This window comes from Chaetodon auriga, chromosome 21 (genome assembly GCF_051107435.1).
Source record: "Chaetodon auriga isolate fChaAug3 chromosome 21, fChaAug3.hap1, whole genome shotgun sequence".
Lineage (NCBI taxonomy): Eukaryota > Metazoa > Chordata > Actinopteri > Chaetodontiformes > Chaetodontidae > Chaetodon > Chaetodon auriga.
In genome coordinates, this window is record NC_135094.1 from 12905732 (window position 1) to 12925729 (window position 19998).

The 19998-nt window shown below is 43.6% G+C and overlaps 2 protein-coding genes across 2 annotated transcripts; one reads left to right on the forward strand and one right to left on the reverse strand.

Moving 5' to 3' along the window:
* The first annotated feature begins 1290 nt into the window (after positions 1-1290).
* On the forward strand, positions 1291-3694 carry LOC143339643 (beta-1,4-galactosyltransferase 1-like). The gene is made up of 2 exons (XM_076760980.1): positions 1291-1692; positions 2287-3694. The coding sequence occupies exons 1-2, from the start codon at positions 1291-1293 to the stop codon at positions 2953-2955; spliced, it is 1071 nt and encodes a 356-aa protein (XP_076617095.1). The 3' UTR covers positions 2956-3694.
* Positions 3695-8661: 4967 nt separating this feature from the next.
* amer2 (APC membrane recruitment protein 2) lies at positions 8662-14011 on the reverse strand. Its single transcript, XM_076761371.1, has one exon. The coding sequence runs from the start codon at positions 13863-13865 to the stop codon at positions 11778-11780; it is 2088 nt and encodes a 695-aa protein (XP_076617486.1). The 5' UTR covers positions 13866-14011; the 3' UTR covers positions 8662-11777.
* Between the last annotated feature and the right edge of the window lie 5987 nt (positions 14012-19998).

Consider the following 19998-nt stretch of genomic DNA (forward strand, 5'->3'; position numbering starts at 1 on the left):
CCACACTCTTCATCTCGTCTCATCTCAGGTGCTGAATAAACCTGGAAATCTGGATGTGAAGACTGATATGGGATATTCCGCTTTTCTGTCACTTTTCATGGCCAAAACACCTCAATAATTTTGTATACCTTTGTTTTATCCTATTAATGCTCTACACTCTTATTTTTTTAATCCCTCTTCTTCTTCTCAACACACTCCAGTTTGTGATGTTCCAGTAAACCATCCAGACACGGAAGCTGCTGTTCACCTGGAAATGAACAGTTCCTGGTTGGAACAAAGGAAAGCTGGGTGTGACCAGTGTAACTAATACCTTTCCCATCTGCATTCGCATATCACCAGTTTCCTCATTTTTGATGACACACCCGTTGCTGACAGACTGGTTCATTTGTAAATCAGTAGGAAGTCAGTTGCAGTGTAGGATTCTTATCAGTGACTTTCCACTGTAGACAAGTGCTGCAGTCAGTGCTGGCCTCAGTCTTGTTCTACTTTGCGAGGGATAACTCTGCCCTGCAAGTTGCAGTATTTTAAAGGTTTAGCTCTCATAGGACACCAGATTTCTATAAGAATTGTGGCAGCACGCAGAATCAAAGGGACGTGTTTCAAGGGGCAGGTGCGGACAAGTTTCCGTTCGTGGGATGTATTTCAGGTTAACACTGAAGTCGCTGTGTGAGGACATCATTCAGGGTTGAGAGCTTGTTCTTTGAGGATTTCTTGGAAGGGTTGTGGACAGGCTTTATACAGGACACGAAGACTTTTTTAAGGAACTTCAGCAAGCACAATCACACACCAGCAGAGGGCCCCATTTGACCACATACTGAAGTATTATTATTGCTCTATATTACTTATATAGTTATACTGTAGTTTTCAAAGAACCTTTATGAAGTATTAAGTCATTCTCTTAGTACATTACTGATGATTTGTTCATGTTTCATATAAATTAACATCTATCGAAAAGTACTTATACTATAATATACAGATTAAAAGAAGTAATATAACAGAATTGTAGAGATGAGATACACAAAACACACAACAATACCACCAGAACCGATTCCTTTGTTCTGGGTATGAGGAAACAATGAAAAATGCGTTATTAATTATTGACAACAGGTGTGAGGCCCAACCTGATCAGCTGACTTGAAAAAGGAAGCTGCTCAAACATAGTAAAAACCTGTCTGGCAGCTCTTGTGTTACAAACACGTTTGACTTGCAAAGGGAAATGCAGGTAGCAGAGCTTTACAAGAGCTGTTGAGCACGTAGTGCACACAGTGCTCAACTTCAGGGGTAACAAAAATGCTGAAAAAACTCTTCAGTGTCCTGGCCCTTTTTGTTTTGCTCAGTCTGGTGTGTTTTGCTGTGGTTCTATTCTACAGCAAAAACAGCCCTTCACCTATTATGGTTAAGCCACATGTGGGGAATGGAAATGGCACCCTTTCCTGGATGACAATACAGCGAATTCAAGAGCTGTGGGGAAAGAAACCTGAAGTCCGAGAAGTCAGCCAAGAGAAGACACAGACGTCGACCCTTGCGAGCAAGTCTTTAGGACCCTGTCCTGACACCCCACCAGGGCTTTTCGGCCCCCTCCTTGTGGAATTTAATGTTGAGCGGACTTTGGATCAGATGATAAATGACATCAGTTCTCCTCTTCAGGTTGGAGGACGGTACAAGCCGACAGACTGTATCTCCCAACATAAGGTAGGTGAATGAATAGAGACAAATTAATAAGTGAACAGAAAAAGATGAAAGTATAGAAACACAATAACTGATAGATCTGGAAGAGTTTACCATGATTTTAGATACTTGGAATCTCATTTAAAAAGATGTATCAGAACTTAATGCACTAATTCATATACAGTATGTAGTAACAACTTGCATTCAGACGTCTAACGTAGCACAGGCAAAGCTATCATAGGAATTTTGGGAAGTCCAAGAGTGGAAATATGTTACATGAATGTTAGTGGGTTGGGTATCATTCAATTTTATGCATAATACATTTTTATGTTTTGTTCCATTTCATTGTTTTTTTAATGAATTTAACTGAAAAACCTGAATGAGCTCAAAAGTGAAAACAGAGAGGGCTTACTTACACTCTTGGTATTATGTAGTTAGTAGCATGTGAACTCACTTAAAAAAAAAAAAATTTGTGCTCAAACTGTAACTTCACCATATTCTGCAATTCACTGTTAACAGACTTACTGATATTCTGAGGGGTTTAAGGGCAAAAACATCAAAGCCTGAATGACTCTTTTCATTTATGTTACAGCAAACTTAATTGTTTTATTTGTCCAGGTGGCAATCATCATCCCTTTCCGAAACCGGTATGATCACCTGAAGCACTGGCTGTTTTACCTCCATCCTATACTGATCCGACAGCAGTTGGACTATGGCGTGTATGTCATCAACCAGGAAGGAACGGGAGTGTTTAACCGGGCTAAGCTGATGAATGTAGGCTATGTTGAAGCACTGAAGGAATATGACTATGAGTGCTTTGTCTTCTCTGATGTGGATCTGGTTCCAATGGATGACCGTAACCTCTACAGATGTTTTAACAATCCCAGACACTTGGCTGTGGCTATGGACAAATTTAAATTCAGCTTACCTTATAACACCTACTTTGGTGGGGTTTCTTCATTGTCCAAGGACCAGTATTTGAAGATTAACGGCTTCCCGAACACTTACTGGGGCTGGGGTGGGGAGGACGATGATATCTATAAGCGAATTATCTTCCGTGGGATGTCCCTTTCTCGACCTGACTTCGTGATAGGAAAGTACAGGATGATCAAACATACGAGAGACTTGCACAATGAGAGTAACCCAAAGAATCCTGGTAAACTGCACACAACCCATTTGACCATGAATACAGATGGGATTAATTCCCTAAATTACACAGTCAAGGAGATTGCGAAGAATCCACTTTACACTTTCATCACTGTGGATATTGATGCCCCACCAACCTGAAAGAGTAATCAGGGATTGCTGTTGACTTTTTAATTCATTGGTGTCCCTGCCTTAACAGATGGAACTCAAACCAGCGTGTGTGTGTGTGTGTGTGTGTGTGTGTGTGTGAGTGTTCTGAAGACCACTTACTGGGGGACAGCTTGTCCAATTGCAGACAATAGCTTTCCACCTGGAAAACAGATAGTGTGTAAGTAGTGGTGTAATCGTTAAGCTTTGTGTAAGTCTCCAGGAAATGAATGTAACCCTGCGTAATGTCTCCAAAAAATGACCAAAGTCAACGTGTGCATATTTGTCTTTGTCCAAGTCAAGTTAAGTCCATTTAAGGAGCCCATATAAAAGCAACAAATGTTAACCAAAGTGTTTTCCAGTGAAACAAAGTGATTGGTCACCAGATCTGTGGGGTTGTGAGGTACAATAGAGATTGCGCGGTTCTGAAATGTAACCTGGTGCAAGTCCAGCAGTGCTTAAAAAAAAAAAAAAAAACCGATTTAAAAGAATCTTAAAATCAATTGTGAGAGGCCAGTATGTGGGAGACATGGTCTCTTGTCCTGGTACCAGTCAGGAGTCTCACTGAATATGAAATTCACATTTGTCACTGCCTTCACACCTGCCGCTAATGGAGTGACTGATGGTTTCAAAACCCTTACACGCAATAAACAGCGCTGTCCATGGTTCTGAAACAGCCTCTCTATTGTTACATGTACCTCAGCCAATAATTTTATTGTTTCTGCTATTTTTCTATAGATACACAAAGCTTAAACAGAGTGGGCAAAAAATACAATACAACTGAGGGGGCTAAGCCCCCTTAAGACCCCTTATGGCACCAGGCCCACTTCACACATAATTCAGATGTACAATTACTTTTAACTAATCTCTGATACATTGAGCTGCTCTTTGTGTTGGATTCAGATACAACAGCAGCTAACAGTCCACACTTAAAGAAGGAAAGGAAAGAATTCGTGGTGGTTGCAACACAAGAGATGCCAAAGCAGAGACATTTTGGCGACTGTTTGGATGGCCAATTAGCTGGCAAAGTGTTTTTTGTTTCTGATCTATGGAATAGTTTCTAATTTTGACTTGACTGTACAAGGTAACACCTGTTTTCTACAACCTCGATTCCAAAAGAGCTGGGACCTAAACATGTAAAACAGAATCAAAACAAAAATAAAAACAGAATGCAAATGAACTTTTACCTTTTACCGACAAAGGTGATGAACCTCGCTCCATCCTTGCTTGTGAACGACTGAGCCTTTCGAGGATGCCCCCCGTTTACCTGTGGAATGCTCCAAACAGGTGTTTTTGGAGGATTCCACAGCAAAAATGAATGAAGTGGATGAGGTCAAATGTTAAACAATGACAATTATGCACTGCCTGATATGTCTTTTTCTTTTTGACAGATGGGTTTACTGTTATGAGTTATTCGTGGCCTTTTGCTGTGAAGCAGTGCTTTGCACAGTGTGGTCACTGAGCTTCATAAACATTGTCACAAAGCTGTCATCTGATGATGGGATAATATATCCGGGTCAGGACTTCTTCTTCCGTGCTCTTGTCATTGTTTATAGTCCAGTTAGTAATTTGACTTTTAAATGTGACTTGACCTTTCGACCAATGTCTATCAACAGATATTTCCATATGAATTCAGATCAATTTTAAAAAAGTTAATTAAAAGCTAAACCATCATCAGACAATAGCAGATGGGTTCTGAGATTGGCCAATGTTTTCCACATCTGCATTTATATGCAGATATCTGTTTATCTATTGAAATCTAAAAATAAAAAATAAAATTAATTAAGTTATCTTTGTGTGTTTCACCTTCCCTCTGACAATGGAAAAATCCCTGGGTGTCAGATAAGTTTTAATCATTATTGGGGTGTATTAAGTTCTGAAAGGTTCATTCCAGGCTTCTGTTATAATTTTCTTAAGTAATATCTGGAAACTTATGATTATGTATTTTTGTGAAGTGTCTTCGAGTGTCCTGAAAAGCTATATAAGAATAATGTATTATCATTATTATTATTCATTCATTCATCTTCTATACCTGACTATCCCTTTCGAGGTTGCAGGGGGGCTGGAGCCTATCCCAGCTGTCAACAGGCGAGAGGCGGGGTACACCCTGAACCGGTCGCCAGTCGATTGCAGGGCAACATACACAGATAGACAACCATTCACGCTCACACTCACACCTAAGGACAATTTAGAGTCACTAATTAACCTAATGAGCATGTTTTTGGTCTGTGGGAGGAAGCCGGAGTGCCCGGAGAGAACTTCACACAGACAGGCCCTGCCCGACCCGGGGATCGAACCGACGACCTTCTTGTTGTGAGGCACGCGCACTACCTGCTGCACCACCGTGCCGTCATAACTGATCACTTGTGACCAAAGTGAAAGCAATGTTCTTACAGTAATATAAAAACCAGTTTAGCTTTCCATGCAGTCACTGACTGCATGTTAGAGCTTGGAATTTATATGCATGAGAGTTTGTTTTAAGATGATTAAATCACTCTCAGTGACAGACTAAAAGCACTCACCACCTCTACCATGACGAACTGAACCATTCGTTCAGTTTCACTCACTTTAGACTTGGTGAGAATGTAGATAAGATTTCATCTCTTCTCCCAATGATATGATTTTTTTTAATTATTATTATTATTATTATATTTTTTAAAGTCACTTCTTTTGCTGGTTTCTTCCTCTGTGCAGGTTACTTTTCTGGGAACAGGTGTAATGGAGGCCTCAGGGGTCAGAGAAATAGGAGCTGGCAGGCCAGTCATTCTGAATATTCTCAAGAATTTTCTATAGCACTGTGCCCAGAATACACACCCTCACAAACGCAGCCACACACACGTAGTGCATCCCCCAGCCTGCCCAACCTCCTAATGAATTTTTCAGCGTTGTTTCTCTTGTAAATGAGAGGCAGCACTTTGCAGGGGGGGACCAACCCATGTTAATGCTGACCTCATGATGTTAAACTGTTTTTATGGTACTTACACTCAAGTGTTCAATATGGGAACTCATTTCAGAACTCGAGATACATACCGGTTGTGTGCATCACAAAAGGTTTAAGCACAAATCCAGTTAAGTGGAAATGTTAATTCAATAGAGTGCTAAATTCAAGCCATTTTACTGACAATTAACTAAATTTCCTGACCTTGTCTCCTTAAAGGTAATTTCAGTCATCACTCATCTTGTAATTCATAATTCAATTCATATTCTATTTTTCTGCTCACAAGCCCTCATTCAGTTTGGCACTTAATTAAATATCTTCTAGCCTGTTGTTTATGTCATTTCAAAGTCACTGTATCAGAACATGTCCTCACTCATCCTTTAGGCCAGTGAACAAGCAGAAACCAGATTTACACATTTTGCTTTCTGCAGGGTTACGGCTTCACTCCGCATCGCATTGTATGGCACTGTCTTCACAGCGTTCTGCTCATTCACAGGGTGAAAAGCTTGGCTGTTGATGAATTATTGACAAGTGGGAGGATTACACAACATCGCCCTGAGAGGAACTGTGGCGTCATATGAGAGTGAGAGAAGTGAGGGAGGACATCAACAGAGACAGAAGGGGATGCACAGAGAGGAAAAATGGCAGTGGTGGTGATGGTGGTGGTGGTGGTGGTGGTGGGGGGGGGCTTCCCATGAGGTTGCAGAGGTGAAAACCAGTGATACAGAGCAGAACATGTACATGAGGAATTGATGTGCTCAGAGGATGTGTGCTAAAGGTCAGAGCGCTGTTGAGAGAATGAAATCTGAATCACTATATTCCTTCTTTTCTTAATGCTCATATTGATGGCTTATTAAGGGATGTTTGCACTCTGGTGAGACGCAGTAAGGCTTGGGCTTTGAGTGTGTGTGCATGGGCAAAAACACCTGGATTTGTGTGTGTGATTACAGTCTATTTGCATGTGCATTTCAACATGTGGGTTAGTGTGTGTGTTTTTATCTGTATAAATGTTTTACCGCACCAGTTCACCTCCATCTCACGCAAACCACCACTCCCCCTCCAAACACTCTTCCATCCTCCTTCCTGCCCAGCCCCCTCTTTTCATTGGTTGACCTAGTGGAGTTACTATGGGAACGACTGTAGAGAGGCTGCCATGCAGAATGTGGGGTACAGCTCTTGAATGGTGCTCAGGGCTCCATCGCAGAAACACACACACAGACACACACACCCACACACAGTCATGTTTCCACCACTTTTGAGGACATTGCACAGACTTAAATTCATTTCCTAGAGATTTGCCCAAACCATAACCATAACCACTACTTGCCCGACCTTAACCTTAACCCAAGTATTCACTAGTTAATTATACACATAACTGCATGTATAAGCACTCATATATACCTATATTATATATATATTCACAGCCTTCAAAATAAGAAGCTGAACTTAAAAGCAATACAACTCATAAAACTTCTTCATTTAGTACACTCATGGGTTTTGCTTTGTTTGTTCTGGTCTAATAGATGGTGGCTAATGTTAGCTAATGTTAGCAAACATTACACCAATATTGCTGTTACTGACATCACTGAATCAATTTGCTGATGTAATGACTCTGATTACACTATGTTTTAGCATTCCATTATCCCATTATTGCCACTTGTGGCTGCTGGTCATCAAAAGTTACACAGGCTCGCTAAAAGCTCCATTTCAGAGCACTGAAGCCAGACAAACCCTCCCTCACATTCTCACATTCACAATAAATCTTATTCTCCTGCTTCTTCTTCATGCACCCCCCCCCCCCCCCCCCCCCCCCTTTAGTGTTTTGTATGAGAACGTTGTTGTTCAACACAAACTGAATCCATGCACTTATACCAGATTTATGCACCAAAACAAACACGCACACAGAGCCACAACCTTGGCTCACAATGAGGAGGAGTGTCCACATCCAGCAGCCAAGCAGCAGCAGATTAATGATGAGATCAGCCGACAGACGCTTGCGCGCGCACCAGCACGGACCATTCTCACTGTCAGCATCACTCGCTTTGATCTGGTGGGCTGGTACAAGTGAGTGTTATGGTCTTACGTAAGGCTTTTACATAAACCTCAGCGTGCAGAAACAGAGAGCGAGCCGGATAGAGAGGGAGGGGGGTTTGCTGCACCATTACAAAGGGGATTCGCACTGCACCAAATCCTCCTCCCACTGCACATGCATGCGCACCCACGCCACAACAACATATAGGCTTTCTCTAGCAACATGTGTCTTCCTCGAAACAATGGGGCGCTCCCTTTCATCTATATTCAGGACACACACAGGTTCCACACGCATCAGCTGTGCATCTGCTGCCGGCCTTTGTCATCATTTTGGATGTCTGGCTGTGTCTCTACTTGTCTTTTCCCACCAGACACCAACTGCAGACAATGGCACATTCACCAGGCTTTCATCTGAGCAGTCAATACAATATATTGATAACCTATAACTCCCAAGCCAAGCAGACCTCTCTCCAAGTGCGACGCCACAACAAAAATGCCACATGCTGCACATAAACAAAAGCATCTCTGTTTCTCACCCTTTCTCCCACCCAACCTACTCCTTAGGGATTTAATCCACCAGGATGTGGGGGAGGAAAGATGGAGGAGGGGAGTTAAGGAGAGAAGAGCTCTATCTAGATTGGCTCTAATTCTACAAGTACACAAAGCCTCTGACATTAAAGTGTATGGATTCTCATGTAAATGTGATGACAAAGAAGTCAGGAGCTCATCTATCAGCGCAAACACAGTTTTATTCATTAAATATGAAACGTGGAAAGACTTCACACTGTGAACAGACAGACGGTAACAAAAAGAAGGAAAACATAATGTGCTTTTCATCGCAGCGAATGATCACATAAAAGCCCAGATTTGGAGAAGTGAAAGAAGAAAAGAGAGGAGTATCAGTCTGGAAAGAAAACACAGTACAACAAACTGAGTCAGGTGGCAACATGGTGGCCTCTGTGGTTGACATCATGACTATGGAAATGCCAGTGCAACGAATTGAGGTACCCAGAGGTTTAACTTAACTTCACTATGTCATACTGGGAAGAAGTGGAGAGATAATTGTGGCAGGTGTGACATCAACCAAGGAGGACACCATACTTAAACAAAAAATATGATGCATAATGATTGCTCCTTGTCCACTTCAAAGTACCCTACGCTCTCTTGATCTTATCATTGTTATCATTTGATTGGTGACAGCGTGGTTTCCCATTCATAGAGTAAAATGATTATTTTTGGACTCTTCAGGCAACTGTTTTGGTCTACAGTCCACAAGCATCATCACTGCTGTTTAAGAAAATAATATTTTTTTTATACCTTGAAGGTTTAGATTGTTGCCCATCTCACTCATCCTAAAATTAATCTAATTACTCTTTTTTCAATCAGCACTCCAAGGAAGGGAGTCACTCAAACACAGTAAATCAAAGGAGCAAAGAGCAGAGTGTAAGCAGAGAAAACATGGAGGGGGATCATCCTCTGGTCCCCAAATGACCTTTAGCCTGCCCTTTTTATCAGGTGAGAAACGCACTCACTGCAGACCTCGGATCAGGTTACTCCACGGCATGTCCTACACTACGCCATGAGGAGGCTGAAAAGATATCTGAACCTGGAGCAGTGTTGTGGATCAATCAACACACATCACATTCTAAATGAGATGGGAAAGCTATCATGAACTAGAATGACCCTCAGGTGTCATTGGTACCCTTGTGGTTAGGATTAGAGAGAACCTTGCATCATCTCGAATGTCTTTTCCTGTGAAAACCCCCCTCTGTAACTGACGGGTAGGGAACACTCTGCTCCCTGTAACTTGCCTCACTGAATCACTGACAAAGGCCTTTTAAGACTGCATTACACCCCCTCATTCTTAAAACAAGTGGTGCTTTGCAAGGCTGCAACACTGTGCAGTAGTTTGTCTTCATTTTTCAGTGCATGGGGCTTAGACAACAGTAAACTCCACCATTTGTCTCGCCCCCACAGAAGAGGGACAAAGAGGAAAACACACCAGCAGAGGAAAATATATGCTGACCAATGATCTACAGTGATGTCAAGCTACATTCAGATACACACAGCTGCGGTGGTTCCTTTTATGAAGTCATACAATGTTTATTAGTACAAAAGCCAGGAGTTGAAGAGTGAAGGACTCTGAACTGATTTTGCATTAGTCCCAACCGTTTTCTTTGTATCTCAGCCTGTTATTCAGGTCATTATGTGACTCAGAAGTCTTTATCTGACAGAATTTCCTTGTCATTTTTGGGGCATCGTAGCCTATTTAAAAAAACACTTGCAGGCATATTCTGGCTCTCTAAAACTGGCTGACAGCAGGTATGCCTCCCCATCAAACATACATATCACACACATATCAGCCCAAACAGTATGTTAGTAGAGAAGAACAGAAAGAACAGAAAGCAGAGTACTAAGAAGCTGGTGCAATCACAGTTTCAGATCTGTGCCATATGACTTAGGAAGGAGGAGCCTATAAAAACAGTATGAAATCCAGTAAAGAAGAAAGTACTAACTAGAAAAAAATTGGTTGCTTGTGCATGTGTCCTTAGAGAAGAAAGTCATCCAGTGTAGCTACAAAGACAGTGCCAAAGGTTGAACAGTGTGTGTGTAACTAAGATCATTCAGTATTAGATGATATTCCCTGACCTTTGCGCCTTGTATGTGTGGCACTGCATGCAGAGAGGGAGAGAAAACGTTGGTGTGCATGTATGGTTTTGTATGTGTTGTGTGTGTATTGAAGCATCAGTGCAAAGGGATCCCTCCAGGCCGAGTATTGCGATAGTTTTGTACATTTCCATTGGTAATTCAACAGTTGTAAATCCCAGAGATTGCCATCCTATGGATGTACTTCGGGCGATGCATTGGGGTGTGAGTGAGATCCAAATGCAACAGGCTGAAGCCAAACTTGAAATCCATCCACAATAAAAAGAAAAAGTCAAAACAGAAGGAGGCCTCGCCCTCCACAAAACGTAAGATGTTGTGAGGCCTTCTGCAGCATAGCTCTGCCACATTTGTAGCTGCAAAGTAGGTAAGTAATAAAACTAGTTCAGACCTCAGTGTTCCTTTGAATATTTGCAGATACAGTTTAATAATCAGTGTGCGGTCAGAAGAAGACCATCTTCAAAAAGCAAAAAACACATACAACAGGCGGAAAAACGAAAAAGTCCATGGGTCCAGGCTGTCTGTTTTGTTGAATTTGACTATTAGAGGCTGTGAAATGAAGACTGGGTTTTTTTTTTTTTCTTTAAACTTTGGCTCTAAGATCAAAAGATTAGGAGGTAATTTGTTACAGATTAGACAAGATGGCAAACTCAAAAAAGATTTTGATTAGATTAGGTCCTTATGAGCAAATCATGTTATGCCATGTGGAATTCCATAAGAAAAATGTAGATAAAAAGGTGCTCTGCTGTTTTTTTTTATCTTTCTCTCTTTTTTTTTTTTTTTTTTGCAGTCAGTGTGCAATCATGAGCTGTCAAACTGTCAGCAGGTCGGGAGCTTTTCCAGGAAAGTTACAAGGCATATGTGTCTATTGCAAGTCCATGGATTGTCAAGAGTCGACCTCTAAAGTTCCAGTGAGAGCTGTGAAGTGTTAACCCAGCTTTTTGGAGTGTCCTCGTGACTCTTTCAAGTGAACAAAACCACTTCTTCTATTCTAGGCCCTCGTAAGCCAAAACACTTAAGGAATGAGAGCTGTTAAGATTTGAGAGGAATTTACAGGCTGTTAACTCTACAGCTCAACATTTTTCTTGGTCTGGGAAAAATTTTGGCTCTGCATAAACAGCACTGAAGTGATGAACACTCAAACTCGTAGGTTAGTGGGAGAGAACCACCCATTTGACAGGAACTACTTCTTGTGGGCAGTTCCCCTGGTTGTGCTGCCAGGTTTGTTTCCAGAACGACGAACGGGCACCTTGGATACAGGGATTCTGGTGCGAGCTGGGGGAGGCGCATTGGTCTTTGGTGGAGGGGCTTCGGCCTCTAGGACAGAAGAGAGGGCTGACTGGCTTGCAGAGTGGGGAGGTGGCGTTTGTCTGCTGCTTACTGGGATCTTGGATTCCCGAGGAAGGCTGGTGCTGCCTTTCATTGACTTGAAGGAAGAGGAGGAGGAGGAGGATGGAGGAGTTGTTTGGGAGGTGGGGCTCAGTTTGTATTCAGTTGATGGAGAGGGAGTACTGTTCAGATCTTCATGTCTCCTGTCGTCTTCTTCCTCTCCTTCCTCTTCAGGGTCGTTGTAGAGGTCGTACAGGTGGTCTCCGGAGCAACTGTCACGTGATAGGGCCATCTTTTGGTTGCGCTGCAGCCCACTCTCATCAGGTGTTGCTGTGGGTGTTGCTGAGGGTGTGTCCCAGTAGCCCTCATCACTCAGTGGCTCTTTTTCACCCGGTGATGTGGGATGACGGCCATGTGTGTGAGGGAGGGGGGGTTTAGCTGCCCGGCTTCCTGCTCCACCAACTATTGGAATCTTACTGAGCCCCAGTGTCTTCACCTGGGGTGCCTTTCGGTCTACACTCCTTGGGGCTGAGGGCAGGTGGCTGCTGGCAAGATTGGAGGTGGCACGAGGGGGATAAGTGGAAGTGGGGGTAGAAGAGGAAGGTTGGTGTGATCGAGGCAAAGCAGGGGAGTTGTCACCTGTGGAGGGCAGCATGTGCCAGAGCCCCTGCATGTCTGCATCATCAACTCCCTCTGGACTCGCCATTTCTTCCCCTCCGCCCATGTAGGCCACCACACCACTACCGGCTGGGTGCTGCTGCGGTGGAGGTGGTGCACGGGCCCGGGCTGGGAGGGAGGAAGGCACTGAGCTTTGGGAAACAGAGAACATGGGCTGGGTCAGCTGGGAAGGTAGAGGGGTTTTGGATGGGGAGCCACGAGACATGGCACTGGTGATACCACCAGCTCTGCCAGTACCCACTCCCACGCTCCCCCCTCCTCCCCCACTGCTGCTGCTGCTGGTGCCACTTCCCCCATTACCCGCTGGCCCGTCCTCATCTGCGTCAGCAATAATGTCACCACAGCCTGTCAGTGAATCAAAGCTCTTGAGGGACGTGACGTCAGTGAAGAGGAGAGAGCAAAGGCGGTCCACCGAAGGCTCTGAGGGTGGGTCACCCGTGCTGCAGCGATCCAAAGGGGGCGTAGCGAGGGAGGGGGTGAGGCTGGAAATTGATGCTTTGGCTTTTTGGATGGGAGGGCGCAGTGGCGAGTCAGTTGGTGTGTAAGGAAAGGGGGAGTCTGGCTGACCAGATGGCCCCGGCATGGCAACACAGTGAGGGGGTGTCATGGTAGCACTAGTAGTAGGAGTTTCTAGGTTAGGTTCTGTCTCTGCATTCCCACAATCCTCTTGGTGATGATGCGGAGGCGGTTCGAGGGTGAGCGTAATATCCTTTACCTTTTCAGGGTCTGCAATATCCCCATCCTTGTCCCTCTTCCCATCCACCTCTTCCCCCTCTCCTTCGTTTGTTTTTTCCTTGCGTCTCCATCGCATGCTGCTAAAAAAGCCTTTGAGGCCCCTCCCTCTTCTGACAAGCCCCGCCCCTCCATTTTCACTCGACCTGAAGCTCCCACGTCGGAGCAGAGAGAAGAAACTCAGCGATTTACTGAGAGACCTCACCGGTCCTGCCTCCAGGCCAGCAAGCCCCTCCCCTCTCTGTCCATCAGCATCGTTGTTCGAGCCCGTTAGTCCATCGTGGGTTTTGCTCCTAACGAGTTCCACCGACGCCACTGAGCTGCTTCCGTTCAAAGAATTCCCATTGTCAGAATTCCCGTTGTTCCTGCTGTTTGTAGCCCCTTTGTTCCTGAAGGAGAAGAAGCTGGCCATTCCAGAGGCGGTGCGCCTCTTCCCGAAGAGTTTGAAGGCAGCTTTGTTGATCTTCCCTGTGGGCTGGGGGTCACACTGAGGGGCCACAGGAGGCTCCACACACTCTGACTGTACCTCCATTATCTAGCACTCTATCGCTCCCACTCTATCGTCTCTCTCGAGCTCTCTAGCTGCCTTTCTGTCCTCTCTCTCTCTGGCCACACATACACTCACCCCCTCTCTCTCTCTCTCTCAGTACACCCTGCTGTCTGGTGCTCTTTCACTCCCACTCTGACTTGCTCTAACGCCTGCCTGCTGGTTTTCTCTCTCAGCCTCCCTCCCCTCCCTCTCTTTCTCTCTCTCAGTGGCACACACACACACACACACATGCTGGGAGCTGCTCCTTACTGTATCCATGGCAACTGGGTGGGCTAAGCAGCTTTCGTCAACGTTGGCGGGGCGCCAGTGTCTGTCCTCCACTCCCTCCCCCATCCTCCTCCTCCTCTCTTCCTCTGTCTTCCCTGTCACCAATGCACTGTTTGCTCTTTTCTTTTGATTGTTCATCAATTTAGAAGCCCTAAAGACACCACCTGCATCCCTGTATGCATGTTTGTTGTCTACATGTGTCCTTGTGCTTGACACAAAGGTGGAGATGCACACCAACTGATGAATTATGACGGATTAGAGAGTTTAATACGTTTATGTGAGCTTTCTCAGTGAGTCATGAGACAGAGTGGAATGGATAATTACACAGACTGCTTGCGTATTTGTTTGGATTTGCTGCTGTTTATATGTTTGTGGAACAGGGGTGATGAAGGTGGCAGAGATGTAACAAGTGAATGACTACTTAATGGCACAAGTTTTAGATCTGAATATTTTTAATTTTTTTTAATAAATGTGTCTTACTGTATAATCCTGTGAGGTAAGTCATATCAAAGCTTCACACAAATGGTAGCTTGACTTTACAAATTACTTAATTCACCCACCCCTGTGTGTATGGCAGTGTGTGTGCGTGATCCTGTAGAAGCTCAGAGTGAACAAAAATGAGCATGTCAGAAGCCTGCATGAGAGGACTCAAATACAAGACCTGCTGATCAGCAGTATGAGTGGGCTTAAGCCGGGATATGGATTTAGAAAAAATATTTCATTGCTGTTGCACATGCATGCACACACTCAGCTCAGACATGTCTCCAAGACAGGTTTGGGCCAGACATATAGACCATATGGCCTCAAGCCCTCTTCCATATGGACGCACAGGACCAGGTGTCTGAGAGCTATGACAACACATCCAACTGTCATCCTATCATCCTAAGTGTGTGTGTGTGTGTGTGTGTGTGTGTGTGTGTGTGTGTGTGTGTGTAACCACTCATGTAATCAACAGTGCATCTTTTGTTTTAGATTAGCTATACTGTTAGCACTTACCCGAGCAACCAACAGAGTTTCCACTGGTATTTAGAGGAACACATTATGTACAGACCTAACTAGTCTCCTTGTTGTTATTATTGTCTTATTCTGATTCTCTTATGTAAAATGGTGCAAAGTCATGCAGTGCGCTGATATAACAGTTCTATAAATGCGCAAAGATAAATTGCATTCATTGAGGTGTTGTAGCAAATACCAGTCACTATTTTGGAGGTATGTTTTCCAAAGTATGTCACCCCCGCCTGCAGTGGATTCACCCGGAGTTCCCCTTTCGTGCTGAGCGGGATCCACTGTGGGTGCTCTTTTTACTGCCTATTCTATCCTCCCAACCCCCCATGAATCTCCCTGATACCCCGACCCACTTACAAACCTCCTCTCCCCTCCTTCCTCCCCTCCCCTGCTCCTTTTCTCTCTCCTCTTCCTCCTCCTCCTTCTCCTCCTCCTCACTTGCTGTGGGCACAGGCTCTCCTCTTCCAGCCCAGTGCTATCAAACAATGTCTGCATTCATCCGCCTAAGGCAACACACACACACACCCACCGATCCACAGACATGCTCACACCCACACAAACACGTTTTGAGGGCTTCCCCAGAGTGAAGCACTGAAGCATATCTTCCTCATGCTCTCCCCCAATAAGAGAAATAATCTGCATGCTCAGCCCACAAGTCAGTCATCCAGCCTGTCTGCTTGCCAGTCAGTCAGTCAGTCAGTCATCCAGTGTGCAGGTTTTCAGGTACATCAGATACTCAAGCAGAATGCCCTACAGACATCCTAGCAGGTCAGCTGGCTATCGGATGGACTTGAAGCTGACTCTGAGCAGCAGATGGCTGCCTATGAGCAGAGACTGATGAGTGGGCTCGGTTATCACATGATGAGACAAAGGATTTTGAGTTCTTAGGGTGGAAATCCACAATGTTATGCTGCTTAAATCATTACCACTGGAATGCAATATTTGTATATTCTGTAATCCAGGTCATTATTATAAATGTAGCAGCCTGTACCAGCCTGCACAACAGTGCTGAACCAGGTTGGATTTGGCAGGAGAGCAACAGGGTTTAGTGGCTAATATGTATTTACAGCATGCTTCGGCATCAACTTTATGTTTTGAGGTAATATATTTTGACTGACCTATTTGGCTAAACTATGACAAAATGAAGCTGTAAGAACGGTGGCCCCGCAGGCTTTTATGAATATTTGTGGCTAGACTTAGTCAGCTGTTAGCAAAACACAACATGTGCTTTCTTCAGAGCCTTATGATTAGTTCTCTCTTTACTGTGAAAGAGAAGATTCACACATGCACAGAAGCAACAGAAGAGGCACACACCCTATTATCTTTACACACACACACACACACACACACACACACACACACACACACACACACACACACACACACACCCTCTCTTCATCCGCCCATCTGTCTAAATAGGGTTCCCATTTCAGCCCCCTGAGTGAAGCTCAGCGCTAAGTGGGACAGTTAGAGGGCATTTTCTCTCTCTGCTTCTCTTTCTCATTTGCTGTGTTTTCTAATAATATGGCTTCTTTGAGTGTGCATGCATGCAGAGTATGTGTATCCTTTGCACTGTGCCTGAATGTAGCCAATGACTGTGCTTTTAAACTCTCCATGCTCTGCCAGTGAGAAGCCCCAGGATGCAAATATTGATGGTATTTTAAAAGCACATGGCTGTCTGTGTGTGTAAGGCAGAGGGGATGCATAGACGGATGGATGAATATGCTATTTGATATCATGACTGCAGAGACCTTCCTGATATGGTGACAGAGTGAACACTGGAACTTAGCTGCCTTAAAATTGAAACCACCTGTAACCTGCCTGTTTGTGTTTATTTGTCAGTCTTTGCTATTAAAATAAAAGTGCTAGGGAAAGTTCTCCAGAGATGCAAATCATTTCTAGGTAAAGCAAATACATCATCTATTCAGCTTCACCACAGCTGGTAAACAGTCGCTGCTCATCCTGTGAAGCCTACTCTATATATTTCACTGTCTCCACATCATGTCCTTATCATTCAACTGTAATTATCTGACCATCATGAGAAATGGGCCAAACAACACTGAATCACACATTGTAATCAGTAGCCTACAGTAAAGTTTGCTCATGGCAAACTAGTTGAGGTTTAACCAGAAGTGTAATATGCCTGAAGTTCCAACCTTAACTGCTGCAGCAGTCACCTCTTACATCAAGATCAGATGTGTGTATAGGTTTGTAAATGTATGGCTCTTGTCAAGGATGTGAGCAATAAATAGATTAACAGACATGCATATTTTAGTGTGAGTGCAATGTGACAGCAGTATAATGTGTGTTGACGCATCAGCACAATACAGCAGTACACATACGGTAGGTCTAAAGAAGATGTATAATGCAAACAAGACACAGGTGTGGCCGCTTGTCCATGGTTGGGCAGTTATATTGCACAGCCTGTTCTAACACCATTGTACATGAGTACATTACACACACACACACACTCACACACACACACACACACACACACACACACACACACACACACACAACTCACATTATCTGCATGATTATCATCACTTGGGGTCCTGTTGGTCATGTTGTTTTAGGGTCTTCCAACTCCGGATTAAACAGAGCTATAGTGTGTGTGAATGTGTGTCTGTGTGTGTGTGAACGCACATGTTCATGTTTGTGTGTGTAAAGTATTAAATCCCCCAGGATTACCCCCTGCACTCTTTTGTTACTTTAGTAATCAACAGGGAGTGTTACTATTATTAAGCTGTCTAAGCACAGACTCCACAAACACTTTTACATTCCACAGACTGCAAACAATGTCACCGTGAGTATCTGTAACCTTTTACCTATAAGCTAAAGAGCCCTCACCCCATCTAATAAAACCATACTGCATAAACAAAATAAGGTAATGATAAGCAGACTAGCTGTCCAGTCCTGCTATATTTATCCTCTGTACAGGTGTGTGTATGCTTGCTCATTACTGGCTCACTAGGATGCATAAATGAAACAGAGCCATCATTAATGTTATACATTTCTCCCACGAAAAAGCTCTATCCTTACTCCATGTGAATGTCACACAGCAATTACACAGCAATATGCAAGGGCTATATTTTAAAAAGTAATGAAAAAAACAAAAAAACAAAGACAGAGGAAGACATTAATGAATTACAAGAGTAAACAGAGAAGTGCACTTGCCACTTTCTAATCAAAAATGCTATTGACATACTGTTCTGTGTGCATCAGAATCAGAATCAGAATCAGAAAAAGCTTTATTGCCAAGAATGCTTTTACACATACGAGGAATTTTTTCTGGTGAAATTGGTGCATGACACATCTACTAAAATATGACACATCTACTAAAATAAGAGCATAAAAAATAACAATTTAAATATATATACACAAGTCTGCATAATGCCTGGTCCAAAACAATGCACCTCTACAGCATCCTGTCAGTCTGATACGCAAAAACAACTTCATGCTAATGATTAATGTATGTCAATGATGCACTCTAAATGAGGGATGATGAAAGCATGTGGAGATTGTAGTCTGATGACAGACACACACAACCGGCACGTGCACCATCTATACATAGTGTATGTGCATGTATACACTATGCATATTCATGTGGGCTTTCTGTGTGTGTACAGACATTTTGCACGAGTACAGGATGTGTTTATGTTGAGTGTGAGTACAGCATTCCCTCCTTGTCCTCCCGGCATGGCGTGCAGTACTCATCTGAATGATTCAGAGCCCTGTAAGAGCCCTCGGCAGCTTGTCTCTGGAAGAGACCTCTCAATCTTTCATGGGAGGTAATATGCACAAGTAGGCTACGGAAAGACAGTAGTGACATAGTGTTAGAGGAACATTAAAGGTAGGGTGAGTCATTCTGTTGATCTTATATCTCCTCATGGTCTGCTGGCTGTCGACTGTGTGTGTGATAGAAAAAAAATTGTTTTTTGTACACGGACCCGGCTCTGCAAAAAGGAAACAAACAAACAAACAAAACACTATTCCAGCCAAATCAGCAACAGGTGGCATTCGTGCTCGTGCGCCCGACAATAGGAAGGGGAGGGGCAATGGATGGAGGGAGAGGGGGAGGTAAATATGGCATGCCAACATGGAATCGCAATGTGAAGAAGGGGGGGGTGGCAGCATCAACAAGCTTTCTCCAGAATGTCTCACCCACCTTGAACCTGACTTACCACGTTCCAAAAACAGAGCGTGTCCTTAAAGCTGCAACCACAAAAGCAAATCTGTTAAATAAACTCAACACTTTAACTTGCTTGTGACTTGTTTGTTTGAGCCTCTTAAGCACATGGCATTCATCCAGCTATTCCCAATTTAAAAAAAAAAAAAAAAAAAACTTAAAAAGAAGCTGATTTAAAAAAAGATAAGAAGTTGGACAAACCTCGTTATGAGAGAATAAGAGAGGTAAAAGATGAATGAAAAATGTGTGGGGATTTAATGCACCATGTACTGTGCTCTTTCTTCTTTTAATGTAATGAATTTTGAGCTTTGGAGGAAGCTGACACTGCCAGTCTATCTTTATTCCCAGTTGCTGTCGCTGCTCATAGACACTGGTTTGTCTGACGCCAGTGGTCATTTTGTCTGATTGCTGTGTGAATGTGTGTGTCTGCGCACAAAACTCCATTTATTCTTACAGCATGTGAGCACCGTGAAAAGAGTGGTGTTTAAGGAGGGAGCAGTTCACTGCCAATGCTGCAAGCACAAATTCCATAAAGTATTTAAAGGCATACAGCAGGATGAACAGTGCCTGGAGTTGTGAAGTTATGCTTTGAGTGCCATGCAAAGTACTGCACAAAGAAAATCTATGTAAATTATCATGAATCTGCAGAGACAC

What these genes read in the sequence shown, in the direction of transcription:
- LOC143339643 (XM_076760980.1), top strand. Translation starts at nt 1,291, where the DNA reads ATGCTGAAAAAACTCTTCAGTGTCCTGGCCCTTTTTGTTTTGCTCAGT. An exon ending in ACTGTATCTCCCAACATAAG is followed by an intron (nt 1,693 to 2,286) that starts GTAGGTGAATGA and finishes TTATTTGTCCAG; the next exon opens with GTGGCAATCATCATCCCTTT.
- amer2 (XM_076761371.1), bottom strand. Translation starts at nt 13,865, where the DNA reads ATGGAGGTACAGTCAGAGTGTGTGGAGCCTCCTGTGGCCCCTCAGTGT.